General features: G+C 42.0%; 1 protein-coding gene across 2 annotated transcripts in view; it reads left to right on the top strand.

Moving 5' to 3' along the window:
* ZNRF3 (zinc and ring finger 3) overlaps nucleotides 1-22,005 on the top strand; it is a 95,572-nt gene that overhangs the window by 26,852 nt on the left and 46,715 nt on the right. For both annotated transcript variants that reach the window (XM_034068296.1, XM_034068295.1), the window contains exon 2: nucleotides 18,223-18,348. In XM_034068296.1, coding sequence (XP_033924187.1) covers nucleotides 18,223-18,348 — 126 coding nt within the window. The remainder of the gene's footprint in view (nucleotides 1-18,222; nucleotides 18,349-22,005) is intronic.

Genomic DNA, 22,005 nt, shown 5'->3' with positions numbered 1-22,005 from the left:
CATTGCCCTTACCCTTATTTTTGGAGAGCAAAGGAGCTGAGTTGGTGTGTGTAGTTAGTGCAGGAGATCTAGAGCACCAGTTTGTTGGTATGTCTGGTGGGGACATAGTTGAATTGCTTACTAATGGGAATGGAGAGGACTAAATCTCCAGTTTGTCCCGTTCTCTTACTATTCAGCATAAGTTCTGTAGAGGGTTTTTTTTGAGCTGCAGGGGAAGAAATGTTGCCAGGAAGTAATTGTTCTTTCTGTGTCTTTCTAATTCTGTGCAGCAGCTGCCTTGTCCTTAGCTGCTATTAATGTTCAGAGCTCTTTGAACAAAGGAGCATTAGGCTGATGTAACTTCTTCCTCTGTCAGACATTCTCTCTGAAGCCATCTTTTGTCATGATGGCCCTATTGTAACCATTCATATACTGATGAATGAACAGGAAGCTGATGATGATAGTGAGCAGATGAGTTTGATCTTGAACAGGTTTTACTCAGACTCCAGCTTGAGGGAGTTTATAGGAACTGAACTGTACCACTGTCAATTGCAATATCTGATTTGTTTGTTCATTCAAATTTCCTTTTGTTTAAGGAAACTGGAAAAGATTATTAATCTAGACAAAGATGTGCTGCTTTTTTTTTTTAATTGAACAATACAAATAGAAATACAGGAATTCTGTCATGCAAAGGAACTTTGCTTGAATTGTTGCATCTTCATTTTTAGGATTGTGAGTTCTTTAATATTTAATTAAAGATCATGGACTCTCATTTGTTGTCCTGTTTGACAAATCGGATTCAAATGCATCCTGAAGATGATGAGGAAGATAAATTATGGTGCTTCAGGTGACAGTGTTTGGTGGGGAGAAAGAGAAGGAGAACTTCTCCCCAGCTTTTCCTCCACACCCATCTTCTAAAGCATGTTACTTTAGGCTGGTGACAAAATGCATCCTTAAAGCATAACATGAAGAACATTAGATGTGGAGGTCTTAGCCTTTTTCTCCTGAACTGGGGAAGGATAACAAGACGAGTTTATCAGCTGAAGTACCCACAGACAGGTGTCCACAGTGCACAGTATTAATTTCTAGCTTAGCAAACTAGTTCATGAAGTTAGTTACCGAAAAGTGATCTGATATTTCAGAAAAAACTCTTGTTAATCTGGGTGAGTGTATTGAACAGGGAGTTGAATGCTAGTACTGGTCTAATGTCCCTCCAAGAAGAATGGTGGGGTAAGAGACTGACTGACTCCTTAGTGTCAAGAAAACTATTCACTTGAGGCTCCTGAGCCTGAAATTACTGGGTGTCATCCAAAAAGGGATTAGGCAAAATCACAGTACGTAGAGGCATCATTTACCATGAAATACAATGTTCTGGGTGAAGTCTCAGGTCTGAAAGTCTTTCAATCACTAGCCTTAAGTAAGAGGCTATATCAAAAGAAGAATCATTCTATAAGTGTTCTGCTTTCCCTGTTCTCCAGACTTCTGCAGTCGGCCACTGCTGGAGATAGGGCACTGCTGGTCGGGTTTTTGGTCACACCCTGTATGGCTGTTTTTATGACTTGCCTAACGTTGCATAGGATCTCTGTGGCAGAGGAAGCAATCAGTCTCTTCAGAAGCATTCAGCTGCTTTAACCACAATACTGTATTTTGTTTTCTCATAGTATCTTACCTCATTCACTGGTCTAGTTTTTCTAACATGAGGGAAGTGTCCTGCAGACATCACTCATTCACCCATACTGCTGTATTCCTGGGGTACAGTTTACACCATTAATTTCCCAGTCCATGAGGCATACCTTAGTGGTGAGATGTGCCAACAGCAGATGCTCAGGACTAAACTCAGGCTGATGAGCTCTGCTGCACTTTTTAGGATGGGCTGTATGCCAGTGCTACTGGAGTTGAGTTAAAAACAAAAAACGAGGAAAGAAGGGTGGGGTGGAAAAACAGAAGTGAAGGGGTAATGCGGGAGAGAGATGAGGCGATAGCTCAGTGGACATGGGGAGGAGAAGTCCAGAAGGAGATGGGGAAAGAAGGAGGGAAAACTCATATCCTGAAATACAGCACAAGTACCGAAAAATCAGGCTGAATGGGGTTGCCATTCAAATCTTGTGCTTGAATTATGAAACACTTGCTACTTCAGCCTTAGGTTCCTGAACAGTTAGATAAAAATGAACGTGTAGACCAGCAATGTCTGAAAATTATTTGTACAAAAAGCTTAGGTAAACTTTAAACTTTAGAAACTTATGGTACCTTGTTTTTTTCCTCCCATATATAGGGTGCTGTAGTGTTGTAAGCATGAGCATTAATACAGTGTCGGAGAAGAAGCAGAGGAAAGCTGTTTTGGCTTACAGTTCTGTAAAACAGTTCAGTTCTGCAGTTCTGTATTCAAAATGAAGTTTAATTTTGCTCCTAGGTCAGGAAATTAACCTCTTCATAACGAAAGAGGAGGGCATCAAGTCTCCAGAATTTCAGAAACTTTCATTAGTATTAGTTTGACTTTGAAGAACATAAAATGAATCCTGCAGGCACCAAGTGCTAAGCTTCTAAAATGCCTTTGAAACATCGGGAAGAATGAAGGAATTAGATTTCTTGAGTGCAGAATAGTCTCTTGGCTCAAGATGCCAAAGCACAGACCATGAGCAGTGAGTGAAGCTGTGTGTACATCAGGCTTGGATGCTGATGTGGTGTTTTGAAAAGGGGGCTGGATCGAGTTGTGGAGGCAGGTTTGCATCTAAGTTGGCTATTTGCTGTGCAAAATAAAACTGAAGCTGAAAGAGGGGATAAAGAATTTCATGGTGTGTGGAATGGGAATATTTGCAGTGACTATTTCAGCAGTGTGCTATGTTAGAATTAAGAATAGCTTTTTATTTTGAAGTCATTCTCCTTACTACAGAACATTCTTCAGTGGTGACTCAGTGTACAGTAAATCTCACTTAAAATGGTTGCCAGTTGCCACTTGGAACAATAGGACTGAAGCCACAGGCTGCCATCAGGTGGCTGTTCTTCAGAAGGGCATTTTTTTCCCCCAAGTGAATTTGAGTTATTTCTTCCCATCTGATAACATAGAAGGTCTCAATATTCACTGAATTCTTGTAACAGGAGACTTCTGAAAGCAGTGCAGTTACTCATTACTTTATCAGAAATGGAGAACCCAATGCACCAGATATTTTCTTTTGTGGAAACAAAACACCTCAGTAAAGCATAATCAGTTTTCAGGAACATCTCTTTGCACCTGATTTTATATGCCATAGTGCTAGCCAGGACTTCTTTTTAAGGACTTAATTCCTCCACGGGCAGGGGCATCTTTTCCCTATATGATGAATGAGGAAGTTTAGTGGAGGGAGAAAGGAATGATTTCCATGCAGTCATAAAGGGAAATTACTTTCCTGGAACAGGAATCCAGCCGCCTCCATCCCCTGCCAGGGTGAGATCCGCGGAGCTGGCTGGTCTGTTCCCCCCACCATGATGTAATGCAGCACAAGGAGTCTGCCTGTCTGTTCATGGGTGCACCCAGGCTCAGGAGCCACCATGTGAAGAGACTGAGACCGGCTGTAACGCAGGATGGCCGGTGTCTGCCTATGAGCTGTGTTGCTCATGCCAGGGACTTGGAAGTGGAGTGGATGCCCTTGAGAGAATCTTGGACCTGTGGGGTAGGGAAGGGTGAGAGAGGGTTGTACAAGGAGGGTGCATCCAGTTCCTGCTGAGAGACAAACTGAAGTACAATGAGAAAGTCACCTCTATCTAGTAAAGGACATCACATTCCTCTGCATACTGCCTATTCTAGAGCCTCGTCTCGTGGAGTTGCAGCAGAGGCTTTAGCTTCATATTTCCATTGTAAATAAGTTGGTGAGGTTGTGTTGGTATCTGTTATGACATTGGACATGATGAAGTGCATGTAAAATTAGGCATGATGTTTGTGCTTTGCCCAGTGGATGTAAATGCAAAGCAGGGGTAGAACATGAAGGAGGCTGTGGAGGTAATTTCATGAGAGCTTGATGTTGAAGGAAGAGGAGACAGTCGGGAAAGAAACAGGAGGCTGTACCTGTTTGGAGACCTGTGCTTTCAGAGTCAGTTGGCTTCTTCCCCTCTAAAATTTCCTGAATGCCTTAAAATGTTTTCACATGGGCAGAAGTCATAAATTGGAAGCAGATCCATTGAAGTATAGAAGGCTGTCAAACTGCAAAAGAGGTCAAGGGGTAGGTCTTGGGGAGTAAAGTTAAGGAAAACTTGGAGCACAGAGTCGGGAAACTGGGATATAAGATGTGTGGCAGCTGGAGTTTGAAACAGAACTTCCGTAAACTTTACCTGTTTGTGTATTGCTTCAGGATGGCTTATAAAATGCAAACACAAGTCTGACTAAAAGGTTAACTTTGAAAAAATAAATTAAAATTAGAAAAAAATAAGTGGAACTCGATCTTCAGATGTGTTCATGTGTTTTGTTGGGTGTGTGCTGGTTGCTGTGATGTGAGCTCAGGTGGGTGTAGAGCAGGACAGCGATTTGTAATCTATGCAAGAATATGATTGCTATCCTCAAGTCACCTGTTTATAAATCTAGAAAACTTTAAGGTTAAGCTTCAGGGAAATGCATGCCAAGGTCAGTAAAGGGAGGTGGCCAAACCAGTGTAACTCTGTAGCAGCATAATGAAGGAAAATGTATAGTTAGGAGCTGTAATACCCATAGCGGATGTCAGTATTTTTCTTCCTCTTATAAGAGATGTGTGAAAGGATTTGAGGAAGACTGGGTCTGAACAAGGGGATAGGGAATGGTTTATGGCAGAGGAGTGAGGAAAGACTGGACAGAGCATGCAGTGCAGGTATTTTCATATTAAGACAGAGGAGTAAATAAGATTCCTTAGAAATAATGGAATGTAAGAGGGAGCAACTGAGAGAGAGAAGGCTGGGGGCTGGAAAGTCTGAGTGGTGAGAGGAGCCATGGCAAGAATCTGACTTCTGTTTCGATTGTGGGACAAATCTCCCCGGCTCCAAGTGTGAAAATGTATTTGTATTTTCTGTGGGAATTAATGAAACTACAGCTGGTTGTGTATTCTCTGCTGTGCCTGTTCCGTGTCTATCCTGATGCAGTCACTGAGCCAGAGCTTTACTTTGGAACTGAGCAGAAAGTTGATCCTTGGTGCTGCCTTCTGCCTCCTGCTGCAGTGGTGCTACAGGATTTATCATGATGAGTTTAAGCAGTAGTAAAGTATCTGAAGTGCAGAAATGGGTGGAGGGAAGGACTGAAATACCACACCCCTTGTGCTTTCCCTGCTGCAGAGCGCAGAGCGTGTCCTGCTGCCGGCGGGAGCGGCTCCAGCTCTCTCCTCCATCCCTGAATTTCCCTGCAGCCCCAGGGGAAGCTGCACCTCTGTGGCTCTCTCACAGCTGCTGGACTTTGATGGAGACATGCCTGCACTCTTTCCACTGGCCTCCCTTGGCAACCAGCCCTTTGAAGATGACCTCTTGCTGTTTGCCTGTTGTCTCCCTTGTGTTGGATTATAGATGAGAGGCTGGCATGAGGCGAGGGGGATGGGATGGAGTGTTGTGCGTTTAAAGCCTCATTTCTTTCTGCATTCTTGACTTTTTTTTTCCTTCTCTCTGTGGCTTTTACCGCTCTCTGTGGCTAAAATGTCTTGCACCTGGAAAATGGTTTCTAGCAGAAATGCACTGTTTCTGCTGGACATTTGTATATAGAACAAAGGAAGTTTGATTAGTTTCATGGTGAAGCATTGTGTTCTTCCTGTAATAATCTGTTTGCATTAGTTCCCTTCCCCCATCCCTTTTTTTAAGGACAATATTATTCTTAGTTGTAGGGCAGCTTTTCTCTGGGTGCATGTTCTGTGTTCCTCTTCCCTCCCTCCAGCCCCAGTGAATGAACCCTCTTGGAAACAGCACAAAAATATATCACCTTGATAATGAAGGCTATGGTGTGAAGTTGAAAGGAATGCATTGGAGCCTTGTGGCTGGGTTGCATTTTGCACAGGCACTACTTTTGGAAATCTAAACAACAGGCTCTGCCAAATACTGACGGAGTCCTTCAGGAGAGTCTTATAGTGAAACAGCAGCTGTAGGGTAAGAAATAAGGGATCAAAGAAAGTGTAGGAAGAAATGCCCAATTTTAACTACAGTGAAAGGTGAGCAGTGAGGTGATGTAGTACAGAGCATTCTGATAAACAGTGTTTACATGCTTTTACAAACTTTACCATCTCATTTCTCACTTCTGTTTTTCTCAGTGATGAAATTACTTTAACCTGTCTGAGTCAGCACTCAAATCTGGCTGAGGTTTCTTCAGGCTTTATTAAGGTCTGGGTGTGGAGAGCAGAACAGCCATTGACATTGCTGCTGAATTTTGATGACTAAAGTGGGGAGTCCCACATGTTACAGAGTATTTTACAGAAAACATGAAGAAAATAACCTGGATGTGCTTATGTATGAAGCTAGAATGCCTCAGTGCAGCATAAGCTCATAGAATAGTTGAGAGTTGGAAAGGACCTTAACATTACCTCATTTCAACTCCCTTTCATGGCAGGGACACCTTCCTCTAGAGCAGCTTGCTCCAAGCCCCTGTGTCCAACCTGGCCTTGAACATTGCCAGCAATGGGGCAGCCACAGCTTCTCTGGGCACCTTCACAGGGAAGAGCTGCTTCTTCGTATTTAATCTGAACTGCCCCTGTTTCAGTTTGAACTTGTCCCCCTTGTCCTATCACTACAGGCCCTGATGAAGAGTCCCTCCCCAGCGTCCTTGTAGCCTCCTTCAGACACTGGAAGCTGCTCTGAGGTCTCCACTCAACTTCTCCAGGCTGAACAACCTCAGTGTTCTCAGCCTGTCTTCATATGGGAGGTGCTCCAGCCCCTGATCATCCTCATGGTCTCCTCTGGACTTGTTCCAACAGCATACCTCCCAAAATCAGAGAGATAGGATGATGGAGGTATCTGTGATCTCTGTATGTAACTAATTCATCCTCATTTGAAATGTTGCTTTTTATTTGGATCTCCTAGGTTTATCTTTTGGGAAAACAACCAGCAAACCCAGCCCCTTGCTCCTTTCACCTCAGCTAAAAACCATAAACAAGGACATAAGCTAGTAAAAGTAGTAGGTTACTGAAGCCTTGGGTGATATGGTTTAGTGTGAGGTATCCCTGCCCATGGCAGGGGGGCTGGAACTAGATGATCTTAAGATCCTTTCTAACCCTAACTATTCTATGATTCTATGAAATAAGAGACTTCATGGGACAAGGAATGAGTTTGTGTTCCCTCTGCTGTTTCTCAAAAGGAAATCCAGCATTGATGTGTCCTTTCAGTACCAGACTTCATCTAATTTATTTGTTCTTGCACAACCTGAGCAAAAGTAGGCCATGCAGATTATAACTTTTATTTTAGGCGCTACTAATGTGGGTGGTGTAGTCTAACCCATTTTGACATTGCTATATACGTATGTTTTCCTCTGAAATAAAAGTATGACATTTACTGGACTTAATTTTGTAGCTTCCTTCAGCCCATGCAAGAGCATGTCCCCTCTCTCCTTTCATGGAAGAGCTGCATCTGGTGCATTGAGACTGATAATAACCTTTGTCCTTCTGTCAGGAAGATGTGCTTGGACCATGGGTAACAGACCCATGGTCTTGGTCTGTGAAGCACGTAATAAGGAAGGTTGTGATGCTTGCAAAGCCTTCCAAGTGTTTTGACTGGAATCTAGGTTGCTGTGCAGGATTTTGCTTCTCAGCAGGCAGTTAGAATCTGCAGATGAGTAAATAATGGAGTTGAACTGACATTTTTCTGAGTGAAGCAAGATAAAACTAACTAGCAGGCTTGCTGTAGAAAAGCCAGGACAAGCGTGTCTGGCTTCAGCCTCTCTCGTCACATGGACAGGCTGGAAAAGGAGAGAGAAGGAAAAGAAGGATTGTGGAGGCTGAAATATGTATTGAGGTGCTTCGTGACATAAGCAGTCCTCTACATCCTGTTGTAGGGGAAGATAATGGCTATATTGTGTCTTTGTAGACACTACCATGATCAAAATGGAAATTTCTGTAACAACCTTTGAGGTAGTGCATTTCCAGATATACATGGAGTATTTCTTGGAGCAATCTCCTCACTGCTAAAAGCAGTTCTCCTTGTAGGACAACACTTAGATTGCTGCTGTCAATAAACTATTAACAACTAGTGAAACAGAACACCCTGCTGTTGCAGTTACCTTTCTAGTCTCCAGGTGACCTGAAAACCTTCCCCAGATCAACCATAGCTTCTAAAGAAATTTTTGGCATCTTAAATCATCATGTGTATATTCCACAAGTCATTCCAGAAGTTCTTTACATTTGTGGCAGTTAACCTGTCTTATTTCACACGTCTGGAGATGTAATTCTTGGTGCCGGCTTCAGTGTTTATCTCTATCAGCACATATCACAAGAAACAAGTTGTGGGAGAAAGGATTGCTGGTTAATGCAAGACTTTACCACCGAACAGTGGAGGTTGCAACTAGATAAGAAAGTACAAAATATTTTTCTTGTCGGTTTTACCCCCTCCCCTAGAAACTCCCTATTTTATCTTTCCATATTCCCTACAGCTTGTCCAGGTCCCCCTGGATGGCATCCCTTCACTCTAAAGTATCAAACACCCCACTCAACTTTGTGCCATCCAGAAATCTACTGAAGATGCTCTCAATCTCACTGTCTGTGTCCCCGACAAAGATGTTAAATACCATTGTTCCCAGTACAGACCCCAGAGGGACACTACTTGTCACTGGTCTCCACGCAGACATTGAGCTGTTGACCTGCAACTCTTTCAGTGCAACCATCCAGCTAAATTTCTTATCCATTGAGTGGTCCACCCATCAAATCCATGTGTCTCCATTTTAGAGACAAGGATGTTATGGAGGACAATGTCAAATGCTTTGCATGGGTCCAAGTAGAGCAGCCACGTGCAGTAGTTCTGCAAGTTGTGTTGTATGCGTGTAGTTTTGATGCATGGGATCTATTGAGGTTTCTCAGTTTCTTTAAAACCTAAAGGATGCCTCAGAAATAATTTGTGTTATTTTCAACTCATCTTTGTCATCGTCTTCCTGTCTACCCTTCTCAATTCATCCAGCACAATTTCCCACAACTGAATGCAAGCAAACCAGCTGTTTTTGTTAGCAGCTTGCTGCAAAATACACAGAATATCTTCTTTTGCCAGGAATCCTAGAGGACTCTGGAGAAGCAAGTCACATCTTAAACCCCATGTAACATCAAGAACTTCCTGGAAAGCCAGGGTCTTGGTGAGATTGTGTCAGAAAAATGAACTATACTGAGTATGGAAATCAGTCACAAGTCAGTTTATATATGTAAAGAACAGTTACTATTGATCTGGGGACTTACAGTATCACAGAACTGTGACATTTTGGGTCAGCATGAGGTCTGTCAGTCTGCTCGCTAAACTTGCTTTCTAAAATACAATCTGGAAATGAGTAGCTCAGATTTTCATAGAGCTGTGTGCTTTTGTGAAATACAACACTACCTTTGCTGGTGCATGCACGTGTGTTGTGTTTTAATTCTCTCCTACACTCTTGGAACTTTCATCCCAACCAAACTCACTTCTTTCCTAAGTGTACATTGTATATGCTTTTGGCAAGGGAATTAAAATGGGAATTTCTTTTGGGGTTCCTTATAGGAACAGTTTCAATCAACTGTAGGTTTGGGTTTTTTTTGCTGTCGAATAATTCCAGTCATTCCTTCTGGGCCCAAAACACTCCCTGGGGTTGAACAAAATAGACTCCATTATGTTGTGCAGTGTTTGTCAGGGTCTCTTCGTACTTTCTGCTAGAAAACTTACTTGCAAAGTATATGCAACTCCATGTGACACCTTTAACTTGAGGAGATGATGCGGCACTGACCTGATACCTGCAGTTTTAAGTCCCCACTTAAGTGCTATGGGACAAATGTAGTTGTTCATGAGATGTAAGGTAATCCTGTTTTTCCCAGCCAGTTATGGGTATGTCTAAAGTTCTGCTCATTAGTGCATTTTAGGAACCTGTTTTGTTTTGTATAGAGGCAGGACTCTTGGTTTACTGTATAGCTACTGGCAGCTGCCTTCTGCCAAAGTAATCTTTGAAGGTATCATTTCACTCCTGCTTTTCCCTGTCCTTAGTGGCATCATGCCTGCATCTTTTGCCAGCCTCTTTCCACCCTTTTTAGGGGAAAAAAAACCCAACTATAAATATGCCTGTTCCCCTTTGCCCTATCAATACTGTGGTAGGAAAGTTTGGTGTAATCAAAAGCACTTAAATTCTTGAGCAGAAAGCCCTCAAGTTATCTTGGGTATGCACATCTTTTAATGGAGTTTTGCTTTTGAGACCCTTTGAAGGAAGGAGAGGCGAGTTCTCTGTTTGAATGGGCTGGGAGCTTCCCTTGCAAAGTGTTTGAATAATTAGAGTCCTGTTGCTTTGTTGCAGTAGGTTGCTCTGCTGCACAGTGTGGGCAGTACAGTTGATCTCTGCCTGTGCAGTAAATCTGATGCAGATGTGCTGAATGTACAACTTTGTGTGCATCTGTTGCTGCATGTGCTGTGGGTATCTGTAACGCCTGCTTTGGGGCAGTCCTAGCAGGAGGATGTCTGGGAGCATGCTGCTGCTGCCAGGTACATGTTTCAGGTTTTCTTCCTCTCCTGAAGGATTTGAAGCTGGGCCATTGTACAGGTGAATTTCTCACAAGCACTTCACATACTCTCCGAGTCACAGGCTGGATATCCCTGAGTCAGGAGTAAAGGAATGATGCTGCTTCTTGCTTTACATGATGATGAGTGTGCTGATCAACTACATCAGTGCCAAGGTCTGCTTTCCTAGTTAACAAAATCTACTCTGGCTGCTCTTAAAAGTTTGGACTCCTTTATGCGTGACCTGATGGGCTGTGTGTAGTACTGGCCTGTCTGCATTGTAGAATTTTGCTAGCCTTTTCTGCATGGTGAATGTGTTCAACTGCGTATCTCCATTTTTGCATTTAATTGCAGCAGAGACTGGATTTCTCATCATCCCTTTTGGCATACTTCCTGGAGTAAAGTGGACTGTGAGAGGATTTCAGGAATGCCTGATGCTCTTGCTATGGAGAAAGTTCAGTGAAAGCCACTTGTGGGTTCAATGTTAACCGCTAGGTCAAACCACACGTCACAACTGATAGCCAAGAAAAGCACACTGCTGAAATGCTCAGGTTCTATAATGTTACATTTTGTGGTGATTTGGTTTTTGGCAGAATGCTCTTCTTCAAAACAAAACAAAAGTCTGAAAGTGAAAAGAAACTGTGTTTTAATGTACTTGTGCTGGAGGCGAAATGTTCCTCTGCACAGAAAAGCTGCATGCTCTAGAGGAGCCACAGGGAGGTGGGGAAATGCTTCCCTCTTTCACCTTTTTTTTAAAAGGCTGGTATATTCCAGCTGCAGCCAGCAGAAAACCCTCTTGTTTTATGGAAAAGGCAACTATTTATTCATTCATTTATTTGTTTATTAAAAAACTTCCTCTTCTTGAAAGATTCTTGAAAGGTCACTCATCTGTCATGGAACATTCTACTGATGCCTTTTCCAAAAAGGACTGATAGAACCTACTGACTGAGCCACTTTTTCTGGTGGGCTCTTAGTAATGCTGGGTTGGAATATTGCAGTCAAGAACCTTAAAGCACCTTTTTTGGCAACAGGTTGCTTTGCAAATACAGAACAGTAATGGAAATGGAAAAGTTAAGTTCATAATTTCAATGTATTTGTAAGTAGTAGGAACAAACAAAGTTTTGTGGTCATGTAGCTGCATTATGTTGAAGACCAAAATCACAGCAGTGGCAACAATCATTGGGAAATCTGTCAGCCAAGATGACTGACGTCTATCCTGGAGAATGAGTGATGAGTCATTTTTAATAGGTAAGAAGGCAAAATTTCAGAGGAAATGCAAAAAAGAGTGTTGCTAACACTGACTTTACTGATTTGCAGCCTTCTGGGTCTCATATTGAATATTTAAGTATATAAGCTCTACTGGAGTACTTTATATACTTAGTCCAGTCACTGTTGTCACTAGAGGGTGTTAGCCAGGTATCTTGCCTTTCCTCTAAAAAAGCTTACTTTGTGTCTTGATAGAAATCTCTCTAGGTTACAACTTTGTTCTTCTCTACCCAGTGCCACTCTTTTGCCCTGTGCTCAGTTCTTCGTCCTAATTGAATTCAGACTTCAGTATTTTGGAAAGAGATGCCTTGGTACTCTGGCCTTTGTTTCATGAACTAGGAACTACATGTAATGCTTCTCTACACATTAATCCTCTGTCACAGAAAATATGAAAATCCTTCCAGCAGGGTTACCAACCAAAGTTCCAGGTCAATGCAGTGGGTTCCTTGGGGCCCTGTGACATGTATGTAAGTGTTTACCTGGCTTCATAGAGGTACATTTATTCATTGAATGCTGGATCACCAATAAGAATCAATCACAAATTCTGTAGATGCACATTGTGTGTGGGTAGGTACGGCTGCCTTTTGTGCTGCACTAAGTGGAACGATGAGAGGAAGCAGTAGGTGGAGGCATCTCGAGGCTTACAGAATCTGAGATGCGTTGTGTTCAAAAACAGAAATAGGATCAACCTCAGATACAGGGTCAAAGCCCCAGCAGGGTGAAAGGTGTCTGTGGCATGTTTCTTCTCTTGTTGCTTGTCTGGAGATAAACACCTGTTGGAGTTACAGGGGATTAAGCACAGAGGACATCATGGGCAGCTCGACTGGGAGGAAGCCTAAAATTTAACCAAGAAAAGAATGGGAAGAGTAAATAGGTAATGTTAGTCCAGAGGTTCTTGTTTAATTTATTTGTTACTGCTCTTGTTGCTGTGACCAGAGCACATGTTCTAATCATTGCATGTATCCCCCCCATGTTTCCACACTGCTGGCTTGCAGGAGGCCTCTCAGCAGGGAGCAGAGGTTGCACTGCTTAAACTTGTGGCTGCTCAGTGAAGGCACATGTGCAGCATGGACCATTCTCAGCTTCTTCTGCCCAAAGGGTGGGGAGAAAGAATGATGTTCTGTGGCTTGAGGGATTTGAAGAACTGAATTTTCAATGTAGAATTCAACCAGAAGAAAGTGGGGAAGGTAATGCTGAGTCTCAAAGGAATTTTATTGAAGTTCTTAAGACTGTTCGGATTGTGTTATCCAGAGCTGGCTTGTACTTACCAGAACTCATGTTTTGGCAGGAAAGGGAAAGAGTTAAGATCTTTTAGGTTGTGTTGTTTTGTTCTCGGTAGAAGTGAAATTGGGGAATTGCTTCATAGTGTTGACATGCTTTGTCTCTCTGCAAACTTCTGGAACTATGTAAGGCGCAGAAATGCCAGCCTCCTTTTACCCAAGCTAGCATGGGCACCAAAGCAACATAATGGAATCGCTCTGTGTGCAGACATTAACTGTCCTGCTTCCACACCCAAGCCAATAAATACTTGGTGGCATTATATGCCATGTGGATTTAATGTCTTGAAGTTTGAAGCTCACCTGTGATTTTCACATGGTGTGAATGTACCCTTTTTGGTTTTGTTTTGTGTTTAAGCCCTTTGGGATCTTAATTGTAGTGTGAATTGGAAACAAACCAACAAAAAACCCTAAACAACCAAAACCAAACAACCCTATGAATGGACCAAACCCCAGTGACCAGTGAAGCTGGCTTTCCTGTTAGCCATTGGAATCTCAATATGAAGTGTGAATGAAATGCTGTTGGCTGGGATGGGAAGCCAGAGAGAAATTTATTTGGAGAAGAAATTCCTGGGTGGAAATTTGCATGCTCAGAATGATGCACCATGAACATGATTCTGATGGTGCTGGTTAGAAATGTTACTATAAGGCTTGGTGTGTTCAGGGAGAAGGAACTCCATGAAGATCCCAGAGGGAGAGGTGCTGGTGGGTGGGCATAGAGGTCATGTTTCCAAGTTCTGGTCATGATAAGATTAGTAAATTGGTAGATTTCACAACCTGTCATTGACTTAATAATGCCATTTTATTAAAAGAGCTGACACTGGGTACTTGAATATGAGCTGCCCTGATGTGTTAATGGCTGCACAGAGTTGATGACTGATGTGTCTGATTTACTGATTTATTTGTGTTGGTCCTGTAGATCTTCAGATCTAGGAACAAATAGCCCAGGAACAGTTTGCCTTTGCAGTGCATGTGGTTTTAATTGAACAGTGCAATGTTTTTGTCAATTGTCCCTTCCTGAAACAGGGAGATTTTGAGGGAGCACTAGTGGGATAATGTAATTCATTTCCGTAATTACTCTGGTGAGATTCCAAAGTGATGCAACAAAATCCTCAGGAGTTTGTAGCCTGCAGATGTACCTAATAAGTTCTCTACATTTGCCAGCACAAAGCCTGCAGCGCCCTATTAGTTTTGCATACTGCTTACACTAGGTTTTGTTTTTGGGTTTGAGGTTTCTCATGCGCAAGATCATTTTGCCATTGTGTGGTGGTTTAATAAATTTCAGTCTTCTCTCTGCTTTAGTGTTCTGTGCACTGGTAGGAAACGTAAGATGACATTCTGTGCCTGGCTCTTTGGGCTACAAAACGGAATTCACTTGCTGTGGTCACATTTGTCCTTGGACAGCAATGATAGTAGCCAGCATGGCTGTGTTGGAGGAGAAATCTTCTGAGATGGCTGTTTGGTTTTATCTTCTAGCCAGAGAGCAGCTTTGATCCAGTAACTAGCTCATAGTACAACCTTGCTATAGTTTCTGAGTAAAAGTGTGTGTTCTAAGTGGGTTCAATTCATGGGTTTAGACAAGAATTTAAATACAGCTGTGAACAGCATGAGTCCTGTACTGAGGAAATGAGCTCCTACTTAGTTTTTTTCCCTTTATTAACAAACTTGGCAGGGGTGGGGTTTGGTTGGTTGTTTTTTCTTTTTTTAAGGTTCTTGCACCAGGATAGAGTTCAGAAGCTTCCTTGGAAATGCAGCTCTTTGGATTAGGTTCAGGAAGCAGGGGCTGTTGGTATTTGGAAAAGGGGTTTCAAAAGGCTGTATAGTCATCAGTAAATCTGAGCAGAAGTTGCCTCTTACCAGAATAATAACCAACGTTTCTCAGATCTCATACAGTTCTTCATTCTTATCTGCTCTCCAGCTTGGTTTCATGTTGTACATTTCCATTTAAAGTCCCATGCAGCTTTTCAAAGAGTTCATTTAGTTTCACAAACTGTTTTTTGTTTAAAGTTTGTATTCCAGAATTGTTTCAAAATTTCAGACTTAGTGCCTGGTACCTATTGCATGATACATAAACCTCAGGTACTACTAGTTAATATTGTCATGTGTATTTTTTGTCAAAGGGAGCTGAAAGCACAAGATGCTCTCTGAATCCTTAATGCATGTCATTTCTCAAGTCTTACTTCTTGGCTAATCTGGTATAGTGAGATGAGAAGGTTTTCCTATTAACGTTTTCCTCTCAAGAACATATACCTCTGCTGGAAAGGGAGAACGTACTGGATATGCTCTGTACCTACCTTCTCCTGTTTGGAGGATAGGAGCTCTGCAAGGCTATGCTACAAGAGTGATCATCCTTTATGATCTTGGAAGCTGAATATCACTGGTTTCATACAGTAGGAGACAGAGTCCTGCAGTTCTGTTGTGGGGAACCGTGGAGACAATGCATTTTGGTTAGCAGTTTGTCAGAGGGAGAAAAGTGCCTTTTTAGGGATCACATTAATCCATTTGGGTTGAAGCTAGAGTCAAAATGATCTGATAATTTCAGCCTTGGCATCTTCTGCTGAAGGAGGAATCAATGATGTGTCGGTCTCTCTTGCAGCAAAACTCTGCTGTTGGTGTATGATGTGAACCTGGAATAAGACTTACAGACACTGGACTAAAGTTTTCAGGCACGATATGCCCCTAGTGAAGCCATGGTGGCTGTCGCAAATCACCTTAGTTTCCATTCACATTTTCCATTTGTCTCAGCAGTGTTGCAGAGGATCTGCTCCATGATCTTGCTGGGCATAGATCTCAGACTTACTGGCCTGTAGATCTCTGGATCTTCCTTTTGTTTTCCTTTTTTATAAAAGGGGTTATGTTTTCCCCATGTTATGTTTTTTCCATCTTCCACTCTTACTAGTTCCTATGTTTGTTTCTTCTGGTCATGACTTATTACAGGAAAGAGATTTTTTTTCCTGGACAGCTACTGTTACCGTGGGGGTCTAACCATATAGAGGTTTGTTTGCTGATAACTACTTTAGAGTGCTAAATCTTGTGCCTTGCACTCTCCTCTCCAAATGCATCAAGTTAATATTCACATCAGGATTGAAAATGGTTTGGGTTTCTTTTGTTTGTTTGTTGGAGCTTTGTGTGGTTTTTGTTGTTTTACTGCAGTCTCAAATCATAAGGAATTGTTAGCTGTGGCACCCCAAAGATCTAGCAAAGCTTTTTGTTGAAGTGATTTGCTGATTCTTGATAGAAGTGTCAAGGTTATTTGAGTTTTGAGGGCTCTGCCGCTTCCAGACCTGTGGTTTTTGTCTACGAAGCTGTGCACAGGTCCTTTTCCAGGCCAGGTTTTTGAAGAAGAAAGTTGTGTTCAGAAATTCAGCTTTGGTTTTACTAAATGCGTGATGCTTGGTGCCACATAGGGTACACGCCCTGTGTATGAAGGTGAGATGGTTGTGCTAGGGTATTCCCATGCTTGACTATTGCAAATTCCTAACTGTCTTGAAAACCCTTTTCAAGGGCTTTTAATGTTCTACACTGTGAATGTTTAGCTATCTTTGGAGTTATGTGTAATGTGCAGCTTGTTTGCCTCTAAATGGGAAGGCTGTCTTCTCAGGTGCTTGGGGCATTGCTGTTGGGGACAGGGTGTTGGGTTGAGAAGGTGACAAAATCATCAGTTTCTTTTTAAAGATAAGGAAACAGGCTTTGTGAAAGGAAGAGGTGTTTTCATCTCTCTGCTTATCTTGATTTCCAGGGATGGTAACTGCAGAATCTGCTTGCTAACTATGATCTAAAGGGCTATTCACACTTGGAAGCTGTTGGGGAATAACAGTATTCTGGAGCAAAGTGGCTGTGGAAAGACTCTTCTGTTCCTTTTGGCCTTCTTCCAAGATGTTTTCTGGAGTAAGGTGGGCAGAGAAGGTATTTTTTATATGGTTGGGAAAAGACCTAGATTTTTATCTCGTGACAGTGCGGAGATCCTGAGCTGTTCACATGGTGGTTTGTAACAGTGCAATGCCTTATGTGGGCAGGCAGGGAAAAATAACCCCAAACCAACAGAAGAGTGGAAGTTTTCTTGTAATCATTAGGACTTTTTGAGGTGCTAGAGTTACAGAGTGAAATGTTCCTCCTTTGTTGGTTTACTGTTTGTCTGCTCTGCAACACAAACTCACTTAAAACTGGTGTAGCTCTTTCTGAAGTTATTTTAACCCTCTCAGCAGTGTATTCAGATTTTGTAACCTTGAACAAAAGCATCCGAGCTGTGGTTTCAGCTTTGCCCTTTCAGGTGTGTGGAAAGTGCCCCAGCACATTTCAAGGATTTTGAAGTAGAAACTTCTTAGGTATGGGTTATGGTTTCAAAGCTCAATTGATACAGTGTGCATCAAGGGAATTATATCAAGGTGATGGTTCTCTGTTTCTTTAGATATTTAATATAGATTAAAGGTTTGTGTTTAGTTATAAAGGATCCTATGGACTCCTTTTGGGTTTAATTATGTTGAAAAAGATGCCCTGGCAATTTTGGAGAGAACACTCTATGCCTGCCTCCCTTCCTTGTTTTTATGTCTATGCTGAATAGTTTGGCCATCAGATGCTGAGCTTCAGGAGTGGTTCATCCTCAGTGCTCATCCAAGCTTTTAAGCAGAGGAAGTTGAGCTGCTTGTCTCTGTGAGACTGTTGACAGCTCAGTACTGTGTCATAGTAACTAGTAACAAATAAAAGGAGAAATCGTGAATTAAGAGTTGGGCAGAGGATTCTACCCTACTGTTAGGGGTCTGTCTGTTATTGCAGTGGCTTCCTCCCCACAAGAATAAAAATACAGGTGAATTGGTGATGAATCTTGAAAAATAGTAAGTGATTGGGAGCTTTAAATGGTTTTTCATAAGCAAGATGAGAGTGAGCTCATACAACACTCCAAGATCTTTTTTTTACTCATAGCATGCTTCAGAAATGTACTGAATTCTCCATATATCAGCCTTATGTTTCAGTTTTCCCAGTGTACCTTAATAAAAAAAATGTGTGTTATAAACTAAGGTATTCAAAAGAAATCTATGTTTTTTAATTCTACTGATGGTCTAAAGGTTTCTTTCTGATTCTATTTCAGATGCATCCACTTGGACTGTGTAATAGCAATGATGAGGAAGACCTATATGAATATGGCTGGGTAGGAGTAGTGAAACTGGAACAGCCAGAGTTGGAGCCTAAGCCATGCCTCACTGTCTTAGGAAAGGTAAGCGGGTAGCTTGGGGTAAATGCTGCATGTGACTGTTCCTTGGAAGGCAAAATTTCTTCCTGAGAAAAATTGTTAAGAAATAAAATAGAGAAAACTCCATTTATTCCACAAAATATCCCCACTTTGCCTGTTTTCACATTAGATGCTTTGGAGAAAGATAATGTCATTACTGAGCTGATAGAGATGGTGATGGGGAGCTGAGTGCTAGCAGCCCCTTTCTGACCTCTCCTGGAACCTAGCACAGAGTTCTGCAAAAAAGGCTGTTTAGCAGAAGCAGTGTTGGAATAGACACAGGGTGAGCTGCAAGTGTGATTCTAACTCACAGAAATGTTCTTATCAAAAGCAGTCAAATGAAAGCATCTTACTGGTTTGCATTAGGTACAACTTTATCAGAAGACATGCATTTTTTGGGGGCAGGGAGGGGAAGAGGAGTCTTCAACCCTAGAAAAGAGATTGCTTTGCTTCAATTGAAGGATAGGTGTCTCTAATCACAAGTGAATCTTACTGTATTGCTCAAAAAATTTCATCTTGCTGGAATCTCCCTTTGGAATACAGTCTCTGGAACCTAAATTCCTTGCAAAATGTTTCCCTTTGTTTTATGGAGTAAAGTCAGTAAGATATCATCACTGCTGCCAGATATGTTAAAGAGGAAAGCAGGAAGCTGGTTTTTTTGTTCTCAGGTTAGATTTTTTTTGACTTGGGTCTTAGGGAATGCCATTTAAGAAAGGAATCTGTTCAGTCCAATCTGTTGGGCTCTTGAAAGTAGGAAGTAGGTGTGCAAAATGGGTGAAGAAAGTGGAAACCATAAATATCCTGCACAAACGTTACAAATATTTTCCAACATAGTGACATTGCTTGCCTGACCCATGGCTATATATGCAGATCCTGCCATGTCCTCTATACTCCCCATGTCCCTGAAGCCACAATGGTCTCTAGAATGAGTGCACCGTAGTATCTGCAGATCATAGGTAGCTTCTTGAGGCTTGTTCTGCTGAACAGCAGGCCCGGGCTTTTCTTCAGGAGCAGTGTAGCACCTACTTTGATGCATAGTGAGGGTGACTCCTGCATTCTGCATAGGGTGTTTCAGAGAGTTTGGGCAGAACATTGTCTGTGTGTCAGTTTATGTGCAGTAATTTTAACAGGTGAAATAACACTGGCCAAGGCTCTAGGCAATATTTGCTTCGCAGTAACTGTAATGCAGCTCCTCATTCTGTATTTTCATGGCACCATTTCTTCTGAAATGTATCTTCATAGTGCCTTCTCTTCCTGAAATGCTTGTTCCCTATTTCATGCTTGCTGCTGTAGTTTGTCCTTTCCATCTTTTCTCTGCAACCCTTCAGCTGAATCCTTAGTATGCTCAAATTATGTCCTGGTTTAGGACTTCTCAGAATTCTTGAAATTGGGTGCAGATAGCAGCAGGAGCATCAGCCATGAGCTTCTTGCAGATCTGTCAGTTAAGTCAGCCTGGTTATCTCGCCAGTGGGAATAAATTGCGTTGTGACTGTCTGGGTCTGAGAAGTTTAGCTTCCATGCATTTTGGTGCAAATGGCTACATGAGTATTCAGTTTGGCCTGAAGACTGTTTTGCCTGGGTAGGTATCAAGCCTGCTGCATGCGTGCATGTGTCATCTTCTGGTTGCTTCTAGGGTTTGGCAGCTGTTTGACTTAAAACAGGAAAGGGAGAGGGAAAAGGAAGAGGGGGAGAGGAAGGCAAGGGAAGTGGGGGAGAGGGAAGAGGCAAAAACTAATGAAAAAGGGAAAAGGAAAGGAAAGGGGAAAAGAGAAAGGGAAAATAAAATAAAATGGGAGAGGGGTGCCCTTGAACAGGGGAGTGAAATGGGACTTCTTCCCTTTAGAAAAAAGGAGGAAGAAATCAAGTACAAGCCTACTGTGTTCTTCATCTAGTTTGAATTATCCTGCCCCCAAGGTGGCCTGTCCTGCACTGTTTGATCTTACAGACTAATAGTGTGTTTGCTTTTCAGTAGAGTCATGGTAGGCTCCTGCTTTACCAAAATCCTGTGAAGTTTGCCTGCCCAGCATCTCTTGTGGAGATGTCTTGTGGATGTCATAGGATGTAGGTCTGTGAAACATGTCAGAAATGTACTGGCCTCTTGCGTATGTGAAGTGTTGCATTTCAGCTTTGCTGGTGTTGCTGAAATCCAGGTGTTATGCAAGTGAGATAAATGGCAAAGCAATGCTTGTTATGCGTGCATCTGCAGGAGTGACTTGGGTGGGTGACAGTAAGACTTCGCTTAATGTGAATAGCCTTGCCTCCTTGAAAGATGTAGTAGGGTGCATAAAATTGAGTATATAGGGCATTTGAACTTCTAGATCACAGGAATTCTACTTTGTCTAGTGAAGTCTGACTGTGTGATCAATTACATTTCCTGCTGGAAGCAGAAATATCTCTGCTTTTCAGTTCCCACTTATTTTCTAATGCTGGAATTGCATTTTAGGTCTTAATTTCATTAGAAGCCATTCTGTGAAATGAAAGCCCGATCTTGTGTGTTGGAAAGTGATATGGTTGGATCAGTTTGACCTATCGATTTGACAGCAGGAATAAAGCTGGTGCCCGGAAAGTGAGAGAGGTTAAGCACTTGCTTTCTTTTAAAACTATCGTGGGCAGAATTGAAACTCTGCCTTAACAATTTAAGGTATAATAAAGACTGCAGGGCAGTTGCCTGTGTATGCACTTCCCTTCCCAGCATATGGCACATGTGGGCAGTTCTCTTTCATTTTGGCACTTTTTACTGATTTGGATGACAGTTTGGATGCTGTCATCTTTGCTATGATTTGAGAGGATATATATGGAGAGTTATCCTGGTTAAGCTTGTCCATCTTTCTGATGCACATAAGGAATGTATAACCATGTCAGCTTAAGCCTATCATAAAGGAGTGCATTTAAAAGCTCAAACTAACTCAAACCATAAAAGAATTTGCAAGTCCTATTTTAAGGGAGCCAATTTAAACTCATTTCACTAAAACTGGTGAACATTTGTATTGAGTAATATTGTAGTAGAAGCAGAAATGTTATTGCTTGTGTGGGGGAATGCATGTATATTTGAAGGAATAAGTTATGAGGTTTAGTTTAAGAGGAAAAGAAAGAAAACAGATGATATAGTGGAAAGCTTGGAATATTGTGAAGTAGATTGTAAAGGCCACTTAAAGCTGTAGAGCTAAATGCCATGTCACACAAACCTGGTACAAAGATGTATGGGTTTATTCTTATTGTTGGTTTAGGCTGTTGTGGTCTTTTTTTTATTTGAGGTGTTTTGGTTTGAGTTTTTTGTTGGTGGGTTGGGTTTTTTTTTGTTTTATTTTGATGTGTTTGTTTCATTTTTTGGTGGTGGGGGGGTTGTTTTGTTTTTAGTAAAACCCTGGTCTGTAGTGAAAACCTCCCTCTACTTGTCTGACCCTGGGCTAAATGGGGTTGGTAGCTGTACAGAATTTAATGTGTCCATTTCCATACTGATTTTTTTAAGTGCTCATCCTTCTTAGTCATTGTTACATGGTGCAAGGAAATGAAAGAGTTTAAAAAAAATGTATCTGCTGTTGGAGTGCCTGTGAAAACTGGCCCCTGATTGGGAAGGGGGGGTGTGTGGCAGCAGTGATTTAACATTGCCTTTGATCACAGTGCAACCCTGTTTGAGCCAAT

This window comes from Melopsittacus undulatus, chromosome 12 (genome assembly GCF_012275295.1).
Source record: "Melopsittacus undulatus isolate bMelUnd1 chromosome 12, bMelUnd1.mat.Z, whole genome shotgun sequence".
Lineage (NCBI taxonomy): Eukaryota > Metazoa > Chordata > Aves > Psittaciformes > Psittaculidae > Melopsittacus > Melopsittacus undulatus.
The sequence above is the reverse complement of the archived record's forward strand: the minus strand, read 5'-3'. Positions and strand labels throughout refer to the sequence as shown.